The 24,519-nt window shown below is 36.3% G+C and overlaps 1 protein-coding gene across 1 annotated transcript in view; it reads right to left on the bottom strand.

Moving 5' to 3' along the window:
• The window catches only part of ARHGAP42 (Rho GTPase activating protein 42), a 150,551-nt gene that overhangs the window by 55,449 nt on the left and 70,583 nt on the right, over positions 1-24,519 (bottom strand). Inside the window, exon 4 of the mRNA XM_027739048.2 lies at positions 14,306-14,377. Within this exon, the coding sequence (XP_027594849.1) occupies positions 14,306-14,377 (72 nt within the window). The remainder of the gene's footprint in view (positions 1-14,305; positions 14,378-24,519) is intronic.

Below are 24,519 nucleotides of genomic sequence, written 5' to 3'. Positions count from 1 at the left end.
CCTGCCCAGCCAGGTAAGAATGACTTCCTTCCCTAATAGATTTATGATATGATCAGTAGGTATTTCTCTTGCCTTGTGAACTATTTGTCTCAGAATTCAAGCTGAGAAATGGGTAATGGATGATCCAAAGTCTGATCAGCCACTTGAGCTGACACTGACATTAACATAACCTTTACTAACAAGTGCTGGAAGAGTCTAAAGTCTAAGCTGCTTTGTGAAAGTCAAAGAGAAAAGTGTGCAACACCAGGACTTGGCCATCTGAAATACCTACATACAGCACATCAAACACGTCAATGCCAAGAGGGGTCCACTGGCACATCTAATGTGGCTTCCAGTGCACCAAATCCAGCTGGTTATATTTTCTATCATCTACAACAAAACATGTGAATTACATATCAAATCACCTATTCTCTTTATATGTAAAAAGGAAAACACAATAAGTAAATGATCACATCAAAATAGGTACAATTCCCCCAAGAACAAGAATAAATCAAGTTCAAATAAGCTAATTGTGGTTTTAAGGTATCTTGTATCTTATGCGAAGCTTCATGAAGATCTCCATGTCACCATCTATGGGGACACAGAATTTGAAGGCCTCTTGGTCTTTTGCCAGCACTGCCAGCCCCCTCCAAGACTGAACCTCATGCTGTCACAGATCTGCTCAACCACTACCTTCATAGTTTTTATATTGGTTAAATTGAAGAGAAAACTACAAACTGGAGCTTCCTTGTTACCAGGACAAATTCTGGCCCAAGCGCAATGTTTCCAGGAAAGTACATCCTATGAACTTCCTTGTTTTCCAGATTTTAACATTACAGTAATTTCTCCCTTCAAAGGTAGGAGTGGACAAACTAAGGAGAACAGAAGTAAACTGAGAATAACAATCGCTTGGCAGTTTTGACTGCAATAGTGTCTTTATCTGCTGATATTTCTGGGAATAAGGTTGCAGTGCCAGCAGGAAAATGTGTCTGGTTATTTAAACAAGTTTCTGGGAAAAGTATAAAAAATACTGGCCCCAACAGGTGACGAGTTCCCTTTGCTTGGAAGGTCCTCTGCTACGCCAGTAAAAACCACATATTTGAATGCATTGAAGCCTCTGAAATCTGTTTACTTCATAAAAACTAACAAAAAAAGACACACTCAGAAGCAGGTGATTCATTTTCTGGATGAGAAGAAACACTTTAGTTTATGCCAAAATAACTCTCACCTCACAAACTCAGTCAGTGACTCACAGCACACAGACATGTCCTAAGTGGAGTCACAGACTCAGCTCATTCCAGCTTTAGCCTGTTCTTCTGCAATCCTCAAAACGCTCTTATATACAGCTACTGCCTAAATTAATATCTGAATCCCGATCCCAGCAATCTGTGCCCATAGGACTGAGATTTCTGTTCTTCCACATGCCACGACGTTTTCAAGGAAAGTTTCCATGCAAAACTATAACTCCTAAAAGCTTAGGAGACAGATGATTGCTTTTGCCTAGATTCCATAGTGGATCAAATCCCAAGGAGAAGGGATGTGCTTGGATAAGAAAGCTCATGCTGTTCTGTTACCAGAACAGTCTGCACAGTCATGACACAAAGCATAAGGTACATGGCCATTAGGAACATTCTAATTCCTGACCTCTGCACTATGTCTCTTATTCCCTTCAGACTCCAGCTTTCTTTCATCCTTGCACATCTTTCCTGCAAGTAAACCTCATCCTTTCTCTTTGCCCCGGAAAAATATCAATAATTTCTTTCAAAATATTAGCTAGGACATATTAAAAAAAACCAACAAGAAACCAACAAACCAAAACTCAAAAAAACCATGCAAGAGAATTAGGAGGGTACAGTAAAAAAATCTAAACAGAAAAATTACATAATACTACTCCTTGGCATGTTTTACATTGATGCATAAGTCATCAACACCTTTTGTCTAGACCAAGTCTAGCAGAATCTAAACACTGTAAATGTCTCTCTATAGTTTTTTAACCATTCTGAAGTACATCAAGCCTTAAATCAGTTTAAAAATATTTACAGTTTTAAATGCTTCAAATTTCTAACAACCACATGAGGAAAGCCCTTAACCACACACTCAGCTTCTAGCATGTAATGGAGTCTTACTAACTTCCAGTACCCTCTTGAGACACTCAAGTGATGTAATACCACATCCAGGTTTAATTCTTGGTTTTATTCTCTTTGCTCAGATTTCTTGTATAATTTTATTTCAAAACCAATTAGACAATCTCCAAAAAAAGAAAATTATCTTTTCAGAAATAAAGTTTGCTCAAGATACTACTAATTATAGGCATGTCTGTTAATAGTTTAACTCAAAAGATGTTCTTCTATCCCTCTGGTTTTACAGGCATCTGTGGCTGAAAAGACCAGACATCAATTATTAAAAAGGTGACTCAATTGAGTCAGATAAATTTTTTCCTGTTCATAAAGGCTGTGATTCCATGCTGTAACTAATCATACACATGCAATGAATCACTGGCATGATTCCTATAAATTTTACCCACAAGCTGTATTTTTGGATGTAAAGCAGAAAGAGTTGTTATATTTTGAAGCTGAATTTCCTTTTCCACTGGGAACGCCAAGAAATCTGATTTTTTTTTATGGTCTACCACAACTTTGTTTGGAGCATTTAATGTTAAAATTGTTACATGTATCTTGAGAATCATTACATATATTATTCCTCTTCATTTTTTGCCATCTTTCTTATTTATTTTCATTTTTTCTAGTTGCAATGAATTTTGGTGTTTCACTTACCTATTAGTATGTCTTAGCTACATTTTACATCTGTCCCTTAAGAAATTTTTTAGCACTTTGTCCCAGAATTCATATTTAAACTTTAACATGCTAATCCTTAAAAAAAACACAAACCAAACAAAACATTATCAGTAACAATATTCTTGTGAAGTCATAAAGAAAAATATTTTGTAAGAGGTGATTTTAAAGGGATCAAGAAAGGAAATGAAAATAGAAATTATTGCAAAGAAACTATTTGGAGAAAAAATGTCAGTGAGACTACCTTAATTAAAAAACAACTGAACATTGTGAAACATGGCTGTGATAATTTCTTTTTTCCCCTCACCCAAAATTAGTACGTATTTTTCTCACCCACTCGAGCTGAGGTGCAGAAACTGTACAAACTTGGCTCAAAAATGCAATACTAAGACTAAAATATAGATCAAATCAGACAACATTTGTCAGTTGAAGAACCTGAAGGCAACGGTGAACTCCATGGAGACCAATAAAGTCACATAATTTTCTTTCTCCTTGACAACTGCAAAAATGTCAATATATCAGACTGGAGATCGTTCATTGCTGGAATGTTAGACTTCAAATATATTTTTAAACCCACCCTTTTCATTACCTTCCAAACAAAAATTCAAATTGTATTTCTACAAAGTTAGTGGAATTTTGTTTGGAGTTGTAAGTTTGGAGACTATCTCTTACTAAGTGGCAGGACAAAGAGAAGTAAAACTGTAGACTAGAAAATAAACTAAACTTAGTCTTGGAAAGACTGATTTGAACTCAGATCCTATGGATTTCTTGGAAAATGTGAGATCTCTGAGTCTCACAACTTCTCTTCTAAGGAGAAAAAAAATGAATTCACCTTCTATTTTATTTTGCCTGAGGTTTTGTTGAGAATTTTCATGGAGGCGGTTGATGGTTTCTGGTTGGTTTTAATAAAATTGAAATTATCATAGGCCTCTGAGACGACAGGCTGCGTTTTGATAGATGTCTGGATGGCAGGAATTTCTTTTTGGTAGAAATTTTGATTTCTTATATGAACACTCAGGGTTCAAGGTAAGGCCAAAAGATTTTCCAGGAGGAAAAGTGAAAAAGGGATATAAAACTCCTTCCTTCCTCCTCTTCCTCCCAAACAGAATTTAATATATCATGAGGCTATAGGGTTTGCACAAATCCATGAGAAAGCTAGGAGATTAAAGGGTGTGGTTTATGTATTGTTAACAAATAATATGAAGTGGAACAAAGTTATATCATAGTTCATACAGAAATTATTGTTGATCAATATAAAATAGGGTTAATATAGTCATAAATTATGTCTTATATTCCTTATAACTGCTAGTGAAAACACTTCCATATTAAAGCTGAATGCATCATGTAGAAAATTAAATGTCCAAAAAACTATAAACCTTAAAACCAATTCTTTACTAAAAAAGAGCAACTATATGCAAACCATGATTATCCAGAAAAGAATACGGTGTAAGACACAAATAATTATAATAAAAAGAACATATTGTAACTATGAAGCATAACTAGGCAATAAACCAGGAATACAAGAGTGTTTAGTGGCATTAAAGCTATGAAGACAGATATTAAAAACTGGCAGTTTAAAAAATAACCTCAATTAAAATCAGGTAAGGAATACATAAAACTGAAATATACTTTAAACAGCCCAAAACTAATTTAAGTTTAGATGGAGTTCACATCTGTGTAAAATACTGAATAACCTTGCAAGAGATAATTTACTTTCAGGTTCAAAAACTTCTGAGGAAAATTTTCTTTTCCCTCTGTAATACCTTTACAGGCATCCAAATATCAGGTACTTTCAAAAGTGTGTCCTGGAAGAGGTTAGTCCTACAGCCATTTCCTAATTTTTCCCTCTGTAATTCCATCAGATGTTTTCAAATTAAAATGCAGTTACTTTTAAATGAACAAATTTGTAAGATTTTTGTTTGTAAGATGTTTGTTTCTCTCCAAAAAATTCTCTCCTGAAATGGAAAAAAATATTAGAAGTTTCCAGCACTGCTGTGAAAAGACATGCAAAACCTGCCAGTACTGGCAGGTCACAAAGCAAGACACATTAGATTCCCTGTTATTCAGCTGCAGAGCTATCTTGAGTTTATTTGGCATTTGAAGATTCCAGGAGTAGCTGCTAGATGTCTGGGAATCTGCTAAATCCCTGCCCAAACAGCAGGACTGGTAAGTCTACACACATAATCTAGTTTTATTGCTTTACTGTCGACTAAATATGAAGTATTTTTGCTGGAATAGCTTACTTAGGATATTATCATGTTACTGCTTAAATAATATGAAGAAGCTCCCTAGAACATAAGAAACTGACTTTTTAAACTCGTATCTGAAGCAAGTTTAGGATAGCTTTCTGAAGTTGAAAATGTTTTATCTTAACAGGAAGAGCGTCTTCTGTGTCATGATTTCAAAAAGAAAGTTACCTATGCTATTTAGGAATTCAGCAAAAAACCTGTATTAGCTCTGTATACTTCATAAAAAAGCTTATGGAATAAACTGCTCATGTCATAAGTATTGCAGATATTTGATAGAAATCAATACAGCTATAGATGCTGAGCAGAAAGTAAATGACAATGGAAAATATGACTCAATCCTAAGGCATCAATTACATGAGAGAAGGAAAGAAGCCAACTCAGATTTGAGGCATGCTATTCTTCAAAAATAAAAGTCAATCAGCAATAACACATGTTGTGATTTAGAATATTCAAAATGCTGAAGTCACTGAGCTGGCAACACCATCCATGGAAACCTGTTAACATTAACGCTTACAAAATCAGATCGAAGACCTTCTCTCCATCAGTAGAAACTAGTTGTAGTTTTTCCCCATTATCTAGTTCCAGTATGAGCTTACAGAGCTTCTTGAAGGTCATTCAAAAAATAAAACACGTCTTCTATTGTTTCTGCTTCATTTCCATACACACCAAATTCTATTCAGTTCAGATGACAATGTGGAGCAAATGAGAGAAAAGAAGCTTTACAAGAAAAGACAAACTTAACACCATTGCACAGGTCTAGTGGGTTGTAGCTGACTTTGATGCAACTGCATCCCCCATGGACTGTGTGGAAAGAGAAAAGTAGATTTAGAATGCATTGTACTGAAGTGGACTGGTCTTATTCACAGGGAACAGGCAACTCCAATTTTTGCCTAATCTTCCATGTCATCACTTGGACTAAGCAGGAATAAAGCTCTCAGTTTCACCCATATTTAGACATCTAGAAGTTGGCCTTTTAAGTTCAGCAGTCACACCAACTTGTTATACAACTGCATAAACAGTGAAAAATGGCTTGTTTCCCTTGAGTGTCTAGTTCTTATACAAAGGACAGAGAAGATCGGTTTGGCTCTACAATTACTAACACACAAGCGCACAGAAATACTAATGATAGAATATCCAGCTGCTACAGGTACAACAATTGTAGCATGATCTTTGCACTTGACTGTAAGGCTCACTTTCAGTCTAACAGTCAGAGAGGTGTATGTCTTAACTACAAAAAGAACATCCAATTTTTAAAACTGTATTACATTACTCAGCAACATCCCTTGGTCTCCACCACTGACCCTTTCCAGCCACTGCTGCTTCTTTTTGTCTCTGCCTCCCTAAGAGGCCATCACCCATTCCCTGAGCAGCTGCTCTTGCTGGCATCCCACACCTGATGTTGCTGCTCTCCTTGTGCGTGTTCCTCCCATCTGCATTGGCTTTCTTTCCTTCCCATGGAGACAAACCGCCATTTCAGGTTCTCCATGCCTCCTTTCTTATGCTAGATTCCTTCACAAATGAAGTGTATTTCAGGAATGTCCCTGTACACCAGTAAACTAAAATGTCCATGAAGAGGCCACTTCCTCTGCACAGTTAACATCTTTGCTTTGTGTACTGACAGCAAAGATAAAGCAAAAAAGCTGCAAAGAACATAATGTCATTCAAATAAAGCCATTGCAACAGACTAGCTTATAACTTCACAAACACACTGCTTTATTTTAAAAATTGAAGATAAAAATATCTATTTCTAATGAGCAATTTCTTTTTTAAAACACTCTTTGGGAATCTCCTGTCTATGCCAACCCATCAGCCAACATCTGTGATTTCTGTGTGCCAGCAGCACGTTCAGCACAGTTCATAGTCCCACGGCACCTCCCACGTCATCACAACAGGACTGCAATGCTGACCTGAGGAAGAACTTGAGGCGTGCTATGAGAAATTTTTTAGATTAATACACACAACTGGAAGCTGTGCTGTTTACAGATACTAAAAAAAAAAAAGGAAACAGTCTGGGGTCAATGTCAGAAGTGATTTTGTTTTGTTTTGAAAGCATCTATTTTCAGAGTCCCTTTTACAACACTGATAAAGGAACACAAAATATCACTTTGGGGTGAAAAGTTATGCCTCCCCAGTGGCATTGTTAAGCCCAAATAGTGCTCTCAGTTTACTTCTTAGGGGGGGTTGATCTTCTCATCAAGACAACAATTTGAGACCACCCCTCACCCCTTCTTGGCAAACTCCACAGGAACAAATGGTATATAGAGAGATTCTGAAATAACAAAGTTGGTCATTTGGTGGAAAGATGGATCTTTTGATGCTCCCATATCTACACCAAGACACATTAAAGTTTCAAGTAACGATGCCCCATTTTTTGTTACAGTACAGAAGTGATACTTCTCGGATACTATCACCCATCCTTAAATCCTCCTAGAGATTCTTACAACCAATTCTCAGCAACAACCTTTAGACCTGTTTCTCAGATGTGGAACATAATCCTCTCCATGCTGTGTCTGAGAGAAGGCTGGAAAAGACATAACAGATGAGTAGAGCTACTGCACCCTATTCGGCAAATTCTCCATGCCTTGAAACACTCACTAAGAAGTTCAGTTCCCCTGTGAACTGGAAATTCAGCTTAGAGGTGAATGTCCTTGTTCATACTTTTAATCAGAGCTCAGGAGTCCAGCAGGACTCTAGCAGCTGTGCAGGGTCAGGATGCAACCTTCCTGAATCCTTCCCATGACACACATTAAAATAGACTACAGTAGATTAGCAAGAAAAAGAGCCTTAATTTAATTAGCAAATGTACAAGTTTTCTTGCATTTTTATGTTCTTTTGTTGGTTGATACTTGCTACCTAAGTTTTTAATTTTTTGTTTTACTAACTGCAGATTTTTCAAAAAAATTTCTTTTGCAAAGACAAATACACTGCATACTCACTTAGGCAATTCCACCAATTAACAAATTTATTCTAAGCCTTAATTCCTAAATGTTATGGCAGAACAGTAAATTATCTTCCTATTTACTACAGTGGACTAATTTATTCATCCTTAATTTATATCTGTTTTCTTTAGGATGCAAATTAGAATTTTATTAAACTGCAGAGAAAACACAGCTTCAGAAACCTGTTTTAGTCAGTGAGCCAGTTAATCATACTAACTTATAACAGAAAAGACTGAATTTAACAGAATTTATTAAAACTGATTATGCACATAACATTAACTGCATTCTTCGCAAACACCCACGGTTAACAGACTGAACCAACAGTATTTAATCACTGTGTCCATAATCTTTTAGTTATGAGATTTGAGTTTTCGCTCTCATTTCTTAAAAGAATGCACTAGAAGGGAAAAAAGCTTTTAGGATTAGTTTTTTTTTTTTTTTTCCCTTTAACTTCTTACAAGTTTTTCAACTTTGAATGAAAAAGTAATTAAACTGAAGTAAACTGCAATGACAAAATAATTTTGCTGCATTTGCAGAACAAGAACTATCTCAAGTAGACCCAGTTGCTTCAAAAGAACTTGTTCAGGTTCAGGTGCTCAGCCAGTGATATCTCCCATTTTAATTGGCTTTGCACAGGAGAAAGTAAGACTTCTTGAAAAGATGAGGTGTTTGCATGCTGGGCTCTTCACCACTATTTTTGAAATTTCCCAAATATTTCACATAGAGAAGAACAAAAGAAGAAATGGCTAATCATACTGTGACACTACAATTATTCTGTACTTAGAAAAAATAATTTTAATAGAGATTACCAAATTGATGCAGGTCTTTAACTGCTCTGTATTTCCATAAATTCATTTGAATAACGAAGGGAAAATAAAATACATTTCATCTATTTCGAAAATAATGTTTATACTATACATTTTCATTAAATGCAAATTATAAAGGGAAAAGCAGACAGCTGCAGCTGATAAAGCAACAATTTGCCTACCCCAAATTTTAGGACCTGGGTCATTTCACAGAAGACTCTATAAATAGACATTGAAATCCAGAGAGAAACAACAAAAATCAAAATGAAGTAATATACATTTTAAACAATATTTAATTTGAAGAAGTTTTCATATTTGCAACTTAAAACTGTCACAAACAAAAGTTACCATTATAAACCTAATATTTTAATAAGCTTAGCCGCCTGATTTCTCGGTTCTTGCATCTGTCAACACTAGTTTAAATATGATATCAGATAAGACAACATATATGGAATTATTTCTGAGATAGAAATGTTCTAGGACATTTGAATTAAATGTATATTTATAAACGCAATTTACTCTTTCACAGTTCACAAACTTTAACCAAAATTGAGGATTTATGTAAGTAAAAGCAAAGCTAAAGAAAATTTGTACTTTTCTATCTACCAGAGATAGATCCTTAATAACCTATAATATCTAAAGAGACTGTCACTTGAGTTATTTATCAGTACAGCAGATTTTTTGGTATGCAGTTGTCTCATGACCATTGAGTAGGCTCAGTTCCTCATGCTCAGTCATTTCATCCTATACTTTCTTCCCAATGTTCCAGGCCTCCTCCTCTATCTAGGCAACCTACGTCGACACCACTAGATATTTTTTGCCTGATCATTACTGAAAATAAAACAACAGACTGATCTCAAATTGCCCCATGGGATCTTCTAATTAGTGGCTTCTCTTTAACCAGACAGTCTCTCCCATAAACAAAACTCGCTGCTCTCTTCCTGTTAGCCAGTTCCTCTGACAGATTAGACTTCTCATACTAAGCCCCATCTAAACTAATTACAATGCCTCATGTAAAGTGCTTTAAAAGCCTTGCTGAAACAGAAATAGGTTTGATGCCTTTCATTTCTTTACCTACAGAATAAGTTATCTTATCAAAAAAGGTATCAGGTAACTCTGGTAGTAGTAACCCTTTCTGAGAAACCGTGTGATATTTTAACCTAAAGCATTTGGACATCAATTATCCTGGCCCAGCCTCTCTTCTGTCTTCCTTCCCCTGGCCCCCTTCCACCACGCTTCAGACTGACATTAAAATATACCAGATCTAGTCGACACAAGTACCAAACCTTGAGTAACAGACACTAGCAATGAAACACCTTTTACCATACCTACCAGAGCAAGGTCATTCATTTTTCTCAGTTAAAGGATCACAAGTGCTATAATTTGATCAGATACCAAGGAAACCTGTTCAAGAAATGGGCATTTTGGTATTTCTAACCAATCTTAGATACCTGTCTAAATCTCTGCTTTGACAATTTTCTGACAGACCCTGAAAAATGGGGTTTTTGTTTGTTTTACCCTCCTCAATTTCCAGACAATCCAAATCAAACACGGAAAGAACGTGCCAGCTCCCGCATGCCTACATATGAGGATAGATATGAGCAAAGATGCAGGAAATTTAATCCCAGCAGTGAATATGGATTTGTTTCCCAAGTAGGAAGGAATTCATATCTTCCTGTAAATGAATGAAATTAAATAATAATAAAAAATAATCATCCTGGCCAAAATAAATTATTTTATGAAACAAACAAATGGAATTGTAAGGAGGAAACAAAGCATTCCTTTTAAGTCTTAAAACCAAAATTGCTTCTGTTGTCTTTGATCTGATTTAAGTTGTATTAAAGGTCAATGAATATTGGAACAAATGTTGCTAAATGCTCTACTCAATGGATAAAAAGAAAGATGAAAGTTCGGCTTTATTGTCCATAACACATCACACAATGAGCTCACCAAAGTTACCAGCTGGGGCCTTGCAAACCACATTGACCAAATAAGGCAAAAGGCTTCGTGCCTGGAATCCTTTCCCAGTTACCTCACCCGGCTTCTGCTCGCCTTTCTACAATAATTGCAGAGGTCATTTTTTTAAACTCAGATGGAGTAAATCAACAGGCTATCCAATGCAAAGCTGGGTTTGTGTAGTCTCTGGAGAGAACTCAGCTTTATTTAAACTGAGTGTGTGCAGAAAAGGAATAACTGAAATATGTGCAATAAAAACAGAAGAGCAAGTAGTATAAATCAAGAAGAGCAAGTGATGGCGATTTGTATATTGCCGGTTAGGTTACAAATACTAATGTTTTATGGTGGATGTTTCTCAAATTTGTTGGGTACCTTCAGGTTTTTAAAGTGCACCTGAAGGACTAGTCTTTAATGTTATTCTTGTGATGTTCCAAAAACACTTGAACTTTGCACTCTGAGTTTATACTGTCCTTGTATTTGAAATATAGCTCCGTAACATCAACAGGATATATTTTATCCTCCGTATTCTCTTTGATTTCTGTGACAATATTTTTTGCTTAAACGTGCTATAGTTTTGAAGAAACAATGAAATATTCTCATTCTCTATTAAGCACAATTATAGGATAGTCCTGAGTAGTTCATCATGGTAGCAAAAATCTTGTGAAATTACTTATTATTAAAACAAAATGGTGATTCTTATAATTTATTTTCTCTTTTTTTTCCCCTGCATATGTGTGTGGATAGGAGGGTGGTTGTGGTGGGGATGGTTTGGTTTTATCTCCAGCTGAATTTCATCTGGTATTTTAGAAAAGAAAGAAAAAAAGCCCAGCAAGCACTTTTAAGCGCTCTCTCACTTTATCTTCACCTCAGCAAAATCTGACAGTCGTACCTAATAGAATTTCCTATTATGTATATTGGTAACACAGATATCTAATAATCTTTTTCCTCCACAAAATTTGGAAACACAGCTTAAAAGGGTACTAAAACTGATAATTTCAAAGTCCAATTAGAAGAGAGAGAGTCCAACACCCAACAGCTGCTTTCATCGCTAGCTACTACTGACATTGTCAATGCTAAAGGCATATACAATTAATCTGCTGCTTCTATACCTAATCTTTTTAAATGTTAGTCCATAAGATATTATGACGCAAATTGACTGTAGTCACAGCTCTAGAAATACATAAAATGACAAAACTATCAGCTATCTTGTGGAGTTTGTACCACTCAGACTCTCTTCAGAGAGGAACACATACACAGAAATGTTTTGGGGTTTTGGTGGGAAGAGGGGTAACAGAGAATCAGATGCAATTTTGTGTTTGATATGAATACAGTTCCACACACTGTTGTAAATTAACACTATAGGAAAAAAACCAGTTCACACTTGGTATTTCAGAGCAAAAACTAACAATTGACACATGGTCCACACAGCTGAAGAAATAAGAAGCGATCTTCTCAGTGTTCTGTGAAACTTAACCGCTGAAATCCAAGCAACAAGAAAGGATCTATATTTTTTGCTTGTCTATCAGTACAGATCACCCCAGAGGAGTTCAGAGAGCCAAATCTCTGTACAAACCTTCATTAACTGCAGATAAATAAGTAGGAAGCTCAACTCATAAGAGTTCATAAATGCTCAAGGGTTGATCTCAGTGAATGAAAGTGAGGGTAAGAGATCTGACCATGTTCTCAACTTTACTAACTATGAGTTTCACAAAGCCCAAATTTCTACTCTATTTCATGTGGGTCTCATTATTCCTAGATCACAGGTTGCTATTTTGTAAAAAACTGTACTGAAAGAAATTAATTTCTCACTTCTTTGTGTTGATACCACTTAGTTAAAGGCCAACTGTAATTGCTTCAACTGATAAAAATCAATTCAAAGGTGAATGTTTGTATTGCACTTGGTTATAAAGGAGGTCTGAATCTCTAATTTCTGAGTTTGGCAGTTGAACTCCATGTGCAGTGCAAGAAAATATGAGTTTATTTGACATTTTATAAAACAATGAGCTGGGAGAGCTCTCTATAGGATATCAATGTGAACTGCCCAAAACACACAGTGCTGCATAACAAACTCCATTAGATACCGGAATAAGAGTTAGTTGAGCCAGGCTCTCCCCTGAACTCATTCTGCACACTGTTGTGTGATCACAGACAAGTCAAAACAATCACTGTAAGAGGAGAAAATGGCCATATTTTATCTGGAAGAGATATGGAAAAGAAACCAGCCATTGCAATATACCAAACATAGAGGACTCAACCTGTCCTGTAGTGCCCTGCCTTTAATGTTCAATACTTGATACAAAAAACAAGGGAGTCATCTTCAATAATATCATTTATATATGTGTTGACATCTACTGAGCGATATTTAAAGGAGACACGTGTCTTATAAAGCTCTGCACAGAGCCCTGTGAACTGCCTGTGGATTGTCTCTCTTGATGTACCAAATCAGTCAATAGTACAATGGGTTAGGCTTTCAAATAGGATGCTGTGCAGAGAAGAATGATATCTCTTAAACTATAGGAATATGAAATGAAATGGTAACACAAAGAACTGAACAAGACTATGAAAACCTACTGAAAACTAAAAATAATTTTGTGCTGGGATTAAATTCTGATTTATGCAGCATGGTAAATAAACTCCCAGCCCCGCATCTCACAGCAGCATAGGGGTGGGACAAGAGAAGAATGTAGTTGTACACAAAAACGTATCAAGTAAGAGAGTAAAGAACATCCATTTCAGAGAAATCTGACCTCAAGTTCACAGCAAAAATTCTTCACAAACATCTACTTAGTTCCTGTGCGGAAGCAGTCGCATCTGTTTGCTACACATTCACAACAGCAGTACAAGAAATATAAACCTTTGGTCTCTCTTTCCAATAGTTCTGTTTTTCTTCTGAGTTTGTTTTGAGTACAGCACAAGCACAACCTCACCTGCAACATCAGAGAACTTATTTTGTACTCATTTAACCTTACAAATGGAAGATTTCCCAGAAATTTTTATGAGTGCTAATGTACGATGCAAAATGCTTCAGAACTACCATATTTATGCAGACAGAAGGAATTGTTACTAACCATACCTCCAACTGACTACCAAGCCTTTATGCATCTCTCAGAGACTGTGATCAAGGCAATCACTGATAGCCACTTAAGAATCCAGGATCAGATGGAAAATACCTCCTCTAGACAGTTCCTTCCAACATTTTTTCCCAATATTATCTTCTGTCTTTATACAATGGCCACTCGAGGGCCACTGCACTTATAGCAGCTGTTTGAATCCTCTCTGTGGTTCTGGGTTAATCCAAGATGTAGCATAATGTAAATGCAGACATCAGTAAATGAATGCAACATCAGATGGTAAGAATGTGCAACAGTAGCAAGAGCTGCTCCCTATGCATATTATCAGTCTTTAAGCTCCATTTCTAAATCATCTTCTCCTCTGAAGCAAAGAATTCAGTATAATTTACTAACATATTAATGAGGATGGTATCAAGTCTGTTTGAATACAAAATGCCTGTTTTCAGTCCAGCCTTCAAAACATACTGATAAACTCAAATAAACATGAAATGAAAAACAACCACAGCCACTTACTTTTGCTGCTCCTATTTGCTCTTTACGAAACTTCTCCAGTGGTGCTATTAGCACATCATTAGCATTCTGGATCTGCAAAGTTAAACACAAAGCATATCTTTTTAATAGAGTATTTGCAGAAAGTAGAGTCACTGTAACTCTGCCAATGTGCAAGACTGAAAAATCATATCTTTAACATTCTAGTAAGAGCATATGGGCAGAAGGCAAGTAATTATGTTTTCTTCACACAAAACATACAACACCAACGTAAACTAGTCTATTATGGAACATTTTCATGAATAACTAAAGCAATTGTAATGAATGTCTCTCTTCAATATGTAGAAGGGTTTTCTGGTACTTTACTTCCATTTCTTGCATCTTGCCTAAAACCAGAATAGAAAATGAAAACTTTCAGGAACATGTTTTGGCAGAACAAAGAAGACAAATATACTGGTACTGACAGCACTGACTAAAAAAGTCTGTGTTTATAGAATCTGAAACTTGACAGCTGAATCTTTTCGGTTATCTCTTTGGATTACATACCTAGTTACACTGAACAGAGGAGAGTGAGGCAGAGAACTCTTAAAAGATAAGTAGACAATTTAAAAAATACTCTAGCTTGGGTTCCTTCACTTTTCTAAACTAATTTAAGATGTCCTGCAGCTATTTTTATCCCTTTAACCTAAACCAGAGTTCTTAATGAAACACAGTATTCCCCTCATAGCCTCTGTTTATTTAGTGTAAATCCAGTCCTGGGAATCCCTCTCTGAAAACCATTCCCAGCAGTGACCACCCAAAGTAGTCCCCAGCCTTTTTTTCTTCACACCAGTTCAGCCTTTACCATACTCATCATTTGAGCTTTGGCAGGTTTGGAAGTCTGGGCAAAGCTAACATGCACCTAAGCCAAATACGAATGAATACAGCTCTTGTGGTTCTTCCACAACAATAATTGATAAGCCAAATGGTCAGTTAGGCACAAAAACTTCCCAAAAGCCTGTACTAATAAACACAGAGAATAAACCCATTGAAATACAAACACATTTTTTTTCCTCCCAAACATAACATTACAATTTGAAAGACCACAGAATCACCACAACTCTTAGCAGGGAAAAGTTTCAGGAAAAGTAGAGATTCGACACCCTAATGAAGCAAAGTCCAAGACAGCAATGGCAAAACCGGAATGCTCAATGATAAAGTCATCAAAATGTGCTACATTTAAAAACAAAAATCAGGCACAGAAGATGAAAAGGAGTGTTTTCACTGTATTTAACATCCTCCATCAATTCCACTGGATCAGACCACAGAGCTACATCTCCGAGTGGACATTTCCAAATAATATACAGATTTTTAGGCATTATCCAGCAATCTAACTGGGACTCAACACTTTTTACAAGGAAAAGTGCACAGACCTAAAAAAAGATAAGTTCAACCCCAAGGATCTTAAATCTTTAAAGATTAAAGATTAAAGATTAACAGGGGTGCAAAACTTAAATGATTTGCCCACAACCAGGCAATGTTGCAGTGCATACACCTGGAAGCAGAAGTTCAAAGTTTTGATAAGTTACAGAACATGTATGTGGCTCTTGGCAGCACACAGAGAAATCACAAAAGCTTAGTGGAGTCACTGGTACAGAACTGTGGATGCATTTTTTATTTTTTTGTCATGTACAAAACTAAGTTTTTTCTCTGCCTTTAAGATTCGTTGCTAAATACCTCACAGTTCAATTAATATATTATGCATTATGTATTATGTATTATCAAGTAGTTACTACTGATACCAGCAATCATTGCTAGTCCTGTTGCTAGTCATTGCCTCTCAAACTAACCTCATGTGGAGCTGAATGGCCTTCCTTTCACTCAATGCTACCACAGTTATGCAACCTCCATGCCACACTAAGAGACCTCACTTCACATACTGTCCTCTTGACAGTGTTAAAGAAACTGAAACACAACTCCTACCCATCTCACTCAAAGCTGCTGCAAAGCAAATGAAGTATCTTGGAAAAAAAGGAATCCTGCTTCAAACACCATGGAAGAACATATTCACAGGAAGCATATCGCACTGAGAGGATTCATCTGAGAAGTAAGCAGCTTTGCCAGGATGAAGCACAGTTTTATAACTCCCACAGTTATACATGAACTGGGAATGGACAGTAGACATCGCCAGGCTACTTGAAAGGTGTCACACACTTCATCTAGACAGGGTCTGTGCCTCTGAACAGATCTGCTGAGCCACAATAACAGAACACACTGCAAGCTGTTCCCTGTGCTGAAAGCTTCTACTGACGAGAACTCTGATGTGACAATTCATCTCCCAGCAAAATTAGGAGCTAAGTAAGTAATAGGCTTTGGTTTTGGGGAGGGAGAACATGGCAGCAAAGGACCAGAGAAAATCCCAGCAGATGCACTTCAACAGTCAGTGTTATAAAGATGCAGAAGTCTGTGAAAAGACTTCCATCAATTTCCACCAGCTTGTGCCTAACTTTTGGAAACTGAAAATTATAGAGAAAGAAGAATTTTTGCCTTACATATGCATTTATTAATTTCCTTTCTTTGTCAATTCCTATCACTGCAACTGCTTTATAGTTTCATTTTAAGGGTTACAAACCGGTACACAGGCTTCCCCCCTCCCCCCTCCCACACAAAATAGGAGCCTAGTTCTCCCACAACCATTTCTGTGGAAATCTGATTGCTTTAGGTAATCTGAAATTTTCACTGTGTGGTCCTAATAGAGTAAATTTCTTCCTGCCAAGATGATAATCCCTCTCCTACTCCTAGTTATTGTGCTAGGTTGAAATCAGGGGCACTTGGAACAGGCAAACAATGTCAAAAAGACTGTAACAGTTTCTGTACATAGCAACTTCAGAAACCCAAGTTGTGCTTAAAATATGGATCTTATCCTTCAAAGTTTATTGAGATTAGTCACACCTTTAAAGAAGTTATACTTTCTTGATCCTATAGCTACTGAATGCTACATGGTTCCAGTGCCCAGCCCAGCTAATATGTGGCAGTCGATCCAACAATGTGATTGTTTCTCTTGTTTGGCAAAAGCATCAGTCTTTCTCCAGAAAGAGAAAAAAACAAAGGAACCATACAATTTTAACTTAGTGACAGTTCCTCAGTCTTTTCTAATGAAGATGCCATGCAAGTATTAGACAGATATAACAGGAGAATTACTTTGACAATTGAGAGCTGTATGAGATATAGTAAAAAAGAAAAATATTTTTCTAAACTTAAGAACTTAATCAGATTTTTATCTTTGGTATATATAATTCTACTTAGCTGTAGTTAACTCTACTTATTGATAACAATACCATTGAAATAAGTACCACTAAAATCATCCAGAACTTGTAAAATATACTAGAAAAAGAAACATTTAAAAATTCAAAACACTTTTCTAAGGTAGTTTGGACAATTTATGAGGTCAATCTCTGTTTGCATAACTGCAAATTTCAATACACTCTGACAGCCTTTGAGACAACACGGTGAAGCACCTTAAATTGTCTTTTCTGATTCTTGATAATCCACTTTTCCAACCCACACTCCTTCCCTCCAAAAGTTAGCTATGAAATTGAATTAATGCAGCAATACTGAGATTAAACTGATTTTCACACATCACAGAGAAACTCCACGTCTATACTTGGAGATATTTTGGGCTAGCAAATTTTGAAGCTTTTTTTTTTTGACTAAGACTTTTAATCAGTAAAATGAAGAACATTATGAGAATCATTATTACAAAATGCTAGAAAGGGAAGAATAAATTTATTGCAAATATATCTGAACATTTTAATTTCTAGATTTTCTTAAATTCAATATTAATTTTTTGAATGAGTTTTCTAGTTAGATTTCTAGTTTTTCTAAATTTGGGATAGTGAATGATATGTGGCCTGTACACACAGCTGCTGCCTTCTTTTACTTAAACTAAAAGAGGGTAGATAAAGATTTAAATGGAAAGAGAGTAGGTTTAGATTTGATGTTAGGAAGCAATTCTTTACTATGAGGGTGGTGAGGCACTGGAACAGATCGCCCAGAGAAGCTGTGGCTGCCTCATCCCTGAAAGTGTTCAAGGCCAAGCGGGATGGGGCTTTGAGTAGCCTGGTCTAGTGGAAAGTGTCTCTGACCATGGGAGAGGTACTGGAATGAGATGATCTCTAAGGTCCCTTCCAACCCAAACCAATCCATGATTCTGCAATTCTACTTTGGTAGAATCAGTGGATATAAACAGATATTTATCTATAAACATCGATGCAGCTGCTACTTCATTGTTAAATACTAACAGTACAGACACAGAAATTTTAAACCCTGAATCACTTTACAAGCTTTTACCTTCATCTAAGTATCTACAATGTTGAATTGCAGCAACAAGAACAATTAATATCTTCTGAGCTTTATATTTTTATTTGTAGGGAGAATGATGAGGTAGGTTACCAAAAGAATTAACAGAATCACCGGCTGCCAGAAGAAAACAGCAACAATATCAAGGGAGACACATTTGCAGTGACAGAATTAAGAATTAAATCAAGGCTATCTGAATTTCAGCAAAACACTTTAACTACAAAAAAACTTCTGGGTTTATGTCTTGTGTCTTGGAAATACACTTTTTGCTCCAAAATCTGCTATGAGTATTTTTCATGGCAACACAGAATGATCGCACTTGTATATGAGAAATAAAACTCATATCCTTGAAAATCTGAATGCTGACAAATTTTAACTTGCTTCCTGTTGGTATAAGACTTCTACATAACATGAATTACATTCATTCAAAGAATACAACAAACCCCATAGCTACTATATTCATAGTAATGCATTTCTAATTTAGAAAAATATTGCTCTGCAAGACAAAAAGACATAATTTAATTTTAAATCTTTCCCCCAATTCCTAACAATTCTTAACATCTGACCACAAACCACTTCTTTTAATCTGTGGCCTATATCAACTGCTCCTGATCAATACAACAGTAGAGACCAAATATGGACAACCAGGCATTTATGTAACTTATATATCAAATTGCACGCTACAAAGAATATAAACATGCCATGATAAAACACTAGTCATGTATTTAAGTCCACAGTTTCTGTTTTAAAAGTTAAAAAGTACAAATATTACATAAAGTTAATATTGTGAATTTCAATGCCTGTAACTACTTGACCTTAGTAGAACAAATATTTTCACCATGTTGTACAGAAAACTCTACACAGACAAATCATACACTGAGAAAACAAAACCACAATAATATACTTGAAGTTTATCTTCATCTTTCTCACATTTACAAAAAAAAAAAGACATCAAACAGTATCCAAGCTTGTGTTAATTTTCTAAACATATCACTACCAGTGCCAGTTATTTAAAGTAGAGCTGATGTTAAAGCAGTTTCAGAAGATTACAAAGTTGTAATGACAGATGATTATTAACATAGGTTGGACAATTCCATGTACAATATGTAATGAAATATTCAGCTTCTTAGCAAAAATCTAATGCTGTATCAAGTGGTATTAATACATTGCCACAAGGGGATGCTTATAAATCACATGCTAGTTAAGGCTGGGAGTAGTTATATATATGAATCATAGAATGGTATGGGTTGGAAGGGACCTTAGAGATCATCTTGTTCCAACCCCCCTGCCATGGTCAGAGACACTTTCCACTAGACCAGGCTACTCAAAGACCCATCCAACCTGGCCTAGGACACTTCCAGGGATGGGGCATCTGCAGCTTCTCTGGACAACCCGTTCCAATGTATTTCCTTCTAGTATCTAATCTAAATCTACCTTCTTTCAGTTTAAACCATTCCCCTTCGTCTTATCACTACTGGAAGGCTTCTGGAAGGTTTCCCCAGAGCCTTCTCTTCTCCAGGTTGAACAACCCTTGAACAGAAGCAAGATCTACTAGAAAGCACACAACCTCATTTGTGGAGAACTAAATTTAATCTTGAAAAGTAGATTGTCTGTAAGACCTTAAGATCTGAGACAGTTTAGGATACTTTTTCAATGGAATTTTGACAATCCCATATCCTGATAAAAATCAGATTTTCCTGTGAAGCTCAAATCTCTGGCACAGAAAAACTTATGGTGGGGACTGCTGGAGAGAGGGATCCTATGATTATCAGGGCTCTCCACTTCCATAGTCAGTTTTGTCTTAAGTCTACCCATGCAGGACTCCTTTGTTGGAGACACTGGCTCACCATTCCTGTGCTCAGCCAGTCTTCATTCTACCCCTCTGCCCATGAAGCTTTCCTTCTTCAGGACACTGTAAATTCCACAGCAGCATAAGACCTCCTACTCTAAAGTTTATTTTGCCGATACATTCAAACCCCACAATTAGCCAAGCATTTAATCTGACCTCCTGCCCTTCCTGTGACTTGATGCTTAACTGTGGTGACACTCCAAGAATTTAAAGGAAAAAAGACAAAAGAGAAAATTCCAAGAGACACATGCTGTTGAACTAGAAACTGAAGGAGAAGGGGAAAAAATATTTAAAAGCTGCTTTTTTAAAATCAGCTATTGTAGAAATTTGTATTGTTGCACATACTGCAAGACATCGCATCTTTCACTCAAATAGACCCCACATATTTTCATAGTTTTTTCACTCTCCTCTTCCAGAGTGAATAAGACCCTTCACAAAATTAATAGCCTACCAACATTAATTTGAACTCCACTTTTTCCTTTGCCAGTCTTCAGTGCAGGTAACCTACCAGGCAAGTTCTGTAGAGTATCACACAAATTGTAATTGAGACCAGAGCTAACAGAAAGAAATTACATTCTCGAGTTCAGAAGGAAAAGAAACATTTCATCATTCTTGAAAGCATGTTTAGCACCAGGACTGTACTTGTACCCTTTTGTGTGCTAATGCTACAAAGAAAAACCAAGAACCTTGCTGCGGGAAGCCAATTGAAGGACTACTCTCAGAACTGCACTTGAAGGGGAAAAAGAAATAAAAATAAAGAAAATAAATTAATAAAACCAAAGAACAAATAGTTCCAGTCATGCTAAGAAGACTGCTAAGAACATTATAAAAACAAGCAAACCTTACAGAGAGTACTGTGACTATCTTTGTGATCACTAACCAGATGCAACCTTGTCTCTCAAGTTGGAAAGAATATCAAATACCAAGAGGTCCTCTCAGGGTCTCTGTCCCATTTGGCAGTTTCCTTTGTTCCTCACAAGTATCAGCCAAGGAAGAAAATATTATGGTTTGCAATCAATACATTTTGTGAGCTCATTGACAGGAACGAGTGAGTATAAGTAATTTTAGAAATACTTCATTGCACTATCTTCTTTTTTTTTCCTATTTTTACACTACCCACTATCCTATTAAGCACACCATATAATGGAAAAGAATTAAGTTTAAAATACTTTCATTACATCAGCACATGAATCATTAATAAAGTGTTTATATAAAGCACATTTCATTAATTTTACACCCCAGCAGTCTCAAAGCTGAGGCATATGCTTTCTGAGCTGTTTCCACATGCTCCTAAATAAGGTGATGACGACCTCTGCTCTTCGAGACGAGGGAATAACACAACATGTACTATCAAATACAGCCCAACCACTCTCAAGTATCTTGCCTTTTTTGCAGTATTTCAATCTCTATGGCAAATTACAATATTTATGGTACTTTAGCACTCAAAGATCCCAAGTCCAGTACAACCTCTCATGAAAAAAGCAACTTGATTCTCTTAGAAGGAGGCACCAATATTATCTGTGTCTGCAACGACTGTGGAGCAGAAGCTCCTTTCTTCCTCCCAGAAGCCAAGGATTATTAATGACCCCAAAAGTCTGGACCTTTGAGACAACTCTGTACTAATACTGATTAATTTGCTTTAGGGCCAAGTAACAACAGAGAAATATTAACTCTAAGGATTGTCATTAAGAAAACAGAGAAAGAAAAGAAGTATATTTCAGTTCAAATAACAGCTTCCTCACAAAATCTGGGAACTTCAGGTGGCCTCTAATGAATCAGTTCATGCACTGCTAACAGCAAGATCTGACAGAGGACATTACCATCTCAGTAACAATACCAACATAAAGAGTCTCAAGGACATACTGAACAATTAACTCAGTCACTCAACACCAGATATCCATTGTCTCCAGACTTGATATGGCCACATAACCTTCCCTTCCCAATCAGTGGGGAGAAATAAGCATAAGATTCCTGTGATCCATTCAGACAAGATGCATCGCATCATGAAATTGCCAGGTTGTGCGCATTCAAACTCAAGTGTATTAATCTGCTTACATGAAAGTAATTCTGCGTAGATGTATAAAGGCTAAATACAATACTATTCAGATGTTTCCAAAACAAAGCAAAAGAAAGCCTGGGACACTGGGCTTGAAGTCTGCTCTCCCTCAGGGATATTACAAACCCATTTAAAGTTTTGTGTGATAAGCTGAAGAAATCTGAGACTGGGCAAAAGAGTCACTTACCATTCAGCAGAAAGCAGCTAGATTGAATGGAGACATCACAAACCTTATACACGTTAAAGGATTCAGTAAAGGTTACTGTCACGTTAACTTCACAGTCCAGAGTTACCCTCATAAAGGTATGTGGCATTCCAGACCTGTAACCGAATAGCTGAGCTACAAATGCAGTCACACTCCCAAACTGACGAAGAATAAATTAAGTACTGAAACCAGTGAAAGAGTGTAACAAATTACTTGCTTCAGAATTTAAAGAAAAAAAAATCCACTTTAACATCATGCTAAACAGGGTTAGATTTAATTGTATTAGGTCATTACAGCTATCACCAACCAATAATGTGTGGAGTGCTGAAATAGGTATGTAATCAGAACTTCTCATCTGATCTAGGCTATTTTACCTGTCAAAATCCAAATTTGTCGTAGCGCTTCATTTCTCTTTTAGATGGGGCATCATTCAGCCTCAGAAATAAGCATTCTGCAGCATGCTGCCTCCACTACTCACACTTTCTGTCATTAATGGGTATTAAGACACCAGATTCACCTGTTGACTCTGGAACATGGCAGCTAATTGGTGTCTGACAGAGACAAGGCTCATACAGGGAGCTTGCTGAAGCTGAGCATGGAAACCAACAGGAAAAAAATGGATGTGCAGAAGACAGAAGCTTCCACCATCTGACTCTCTGCTTCAGAAACATCTGAACATCATTATGTTACCCAATAGCAATGTCTTACAAAAGCACAGGATAAGTTCCCAACAGAACAAATATTTAACAGAACTATACAGGATGCAAGGTCTTACAAATTACTTCAAGCATCTTACAGCTATTTTTCTTAATGATTTGTTTACCTCTTCATGAACTGCAACCACAAGAAACAATTCTTAATGACTGCAAGACCAGACTCTGATTGTAGACACTGCTCAGTGAATGACAAGACACATAAGAAAGGGTAAAAAAGCACTTAGATGAGAATACCTGCCCCATGAATTTACAGCAGCAAGTTTCAAATGCATCTCAACAGTTCTCCTTTTGCAAAACAAGGTAGGTTATTTATGACTGAACTTATCATTGAAGGCAAAAGAGAGTAAACTGAGCCACAAAATTTCCATATATTAAAAGGTTTTAAAGATGCAAAAATGGTGTTTGGCATATCTACATAAAATATATTATCAATACATTCATTTAATATTTTTTTTAAATGCTATTTCCCTTTAATTATCTTTTTCACTCAATGCATTCATTGCCTGTGATGCCTCTGGAGGGAAAAGCTAAATTTTCATTCCATCTGTTTTAAATTCCACATTTGAGAATATGCAGTAAGCTTAATACATCTTTGTTACTTTATGAAGAGAAAATATCATTATATTTAAACTCCCAGAATTGTTGTTATTTTCCAGCACTTAAGTTTAATGTTTGCATGCTAATATGTTTTGGTCATAAACACAAGATTCTTGGGCATTGTTGGATCACTAATACTTCAAGCACAACTTTAAAGAGCACCAATAAGAAGCTACTCAATTCCTACCATTTGTATGTGGAACAGAAATTGCATTTATTATAATCATCTTCTACTAAATGGTCTGGTTTGGCAAACCAAACTTACATTTTAAAAGCTGATGCTCAAACTGTCCTGCTGAGTTAAGAAAGTGGAGTAGATTCATATTATCAGTCACTCCAAGTAGCAGTAAAGTCAGAGGCTACAAACTTTCCACATAGCCAGTGACAAAAACTGCCTCTGATATCAAGTAGTGGCAATCAGATACACTAATTAAAAATTATTTACACCATATAATACAATGTGATCTGCATACAGAA

The sequence above is a fragment of the Pipra filicauda genome, unplaced genomic scaffold, assembly GCF_003945595.2.
Source record: "Pipra filicauda isolate LSUMZ 115617 unplaced genomic scaffold, ASM394559v2 scaffold117_size3949168_pilon, whole genome shotgun sequence".
In the NCBI taxonomy this organism is placed as follows: domain Eukaryota; kingdom Metazoa; phylum Chordata; class Aves; order Passeriformes; family Pipridae; genus Pipra; species Pipra filicauda.
This window is presented reverse-complemented; position numbering and strand designations above follow the sequence as displayed.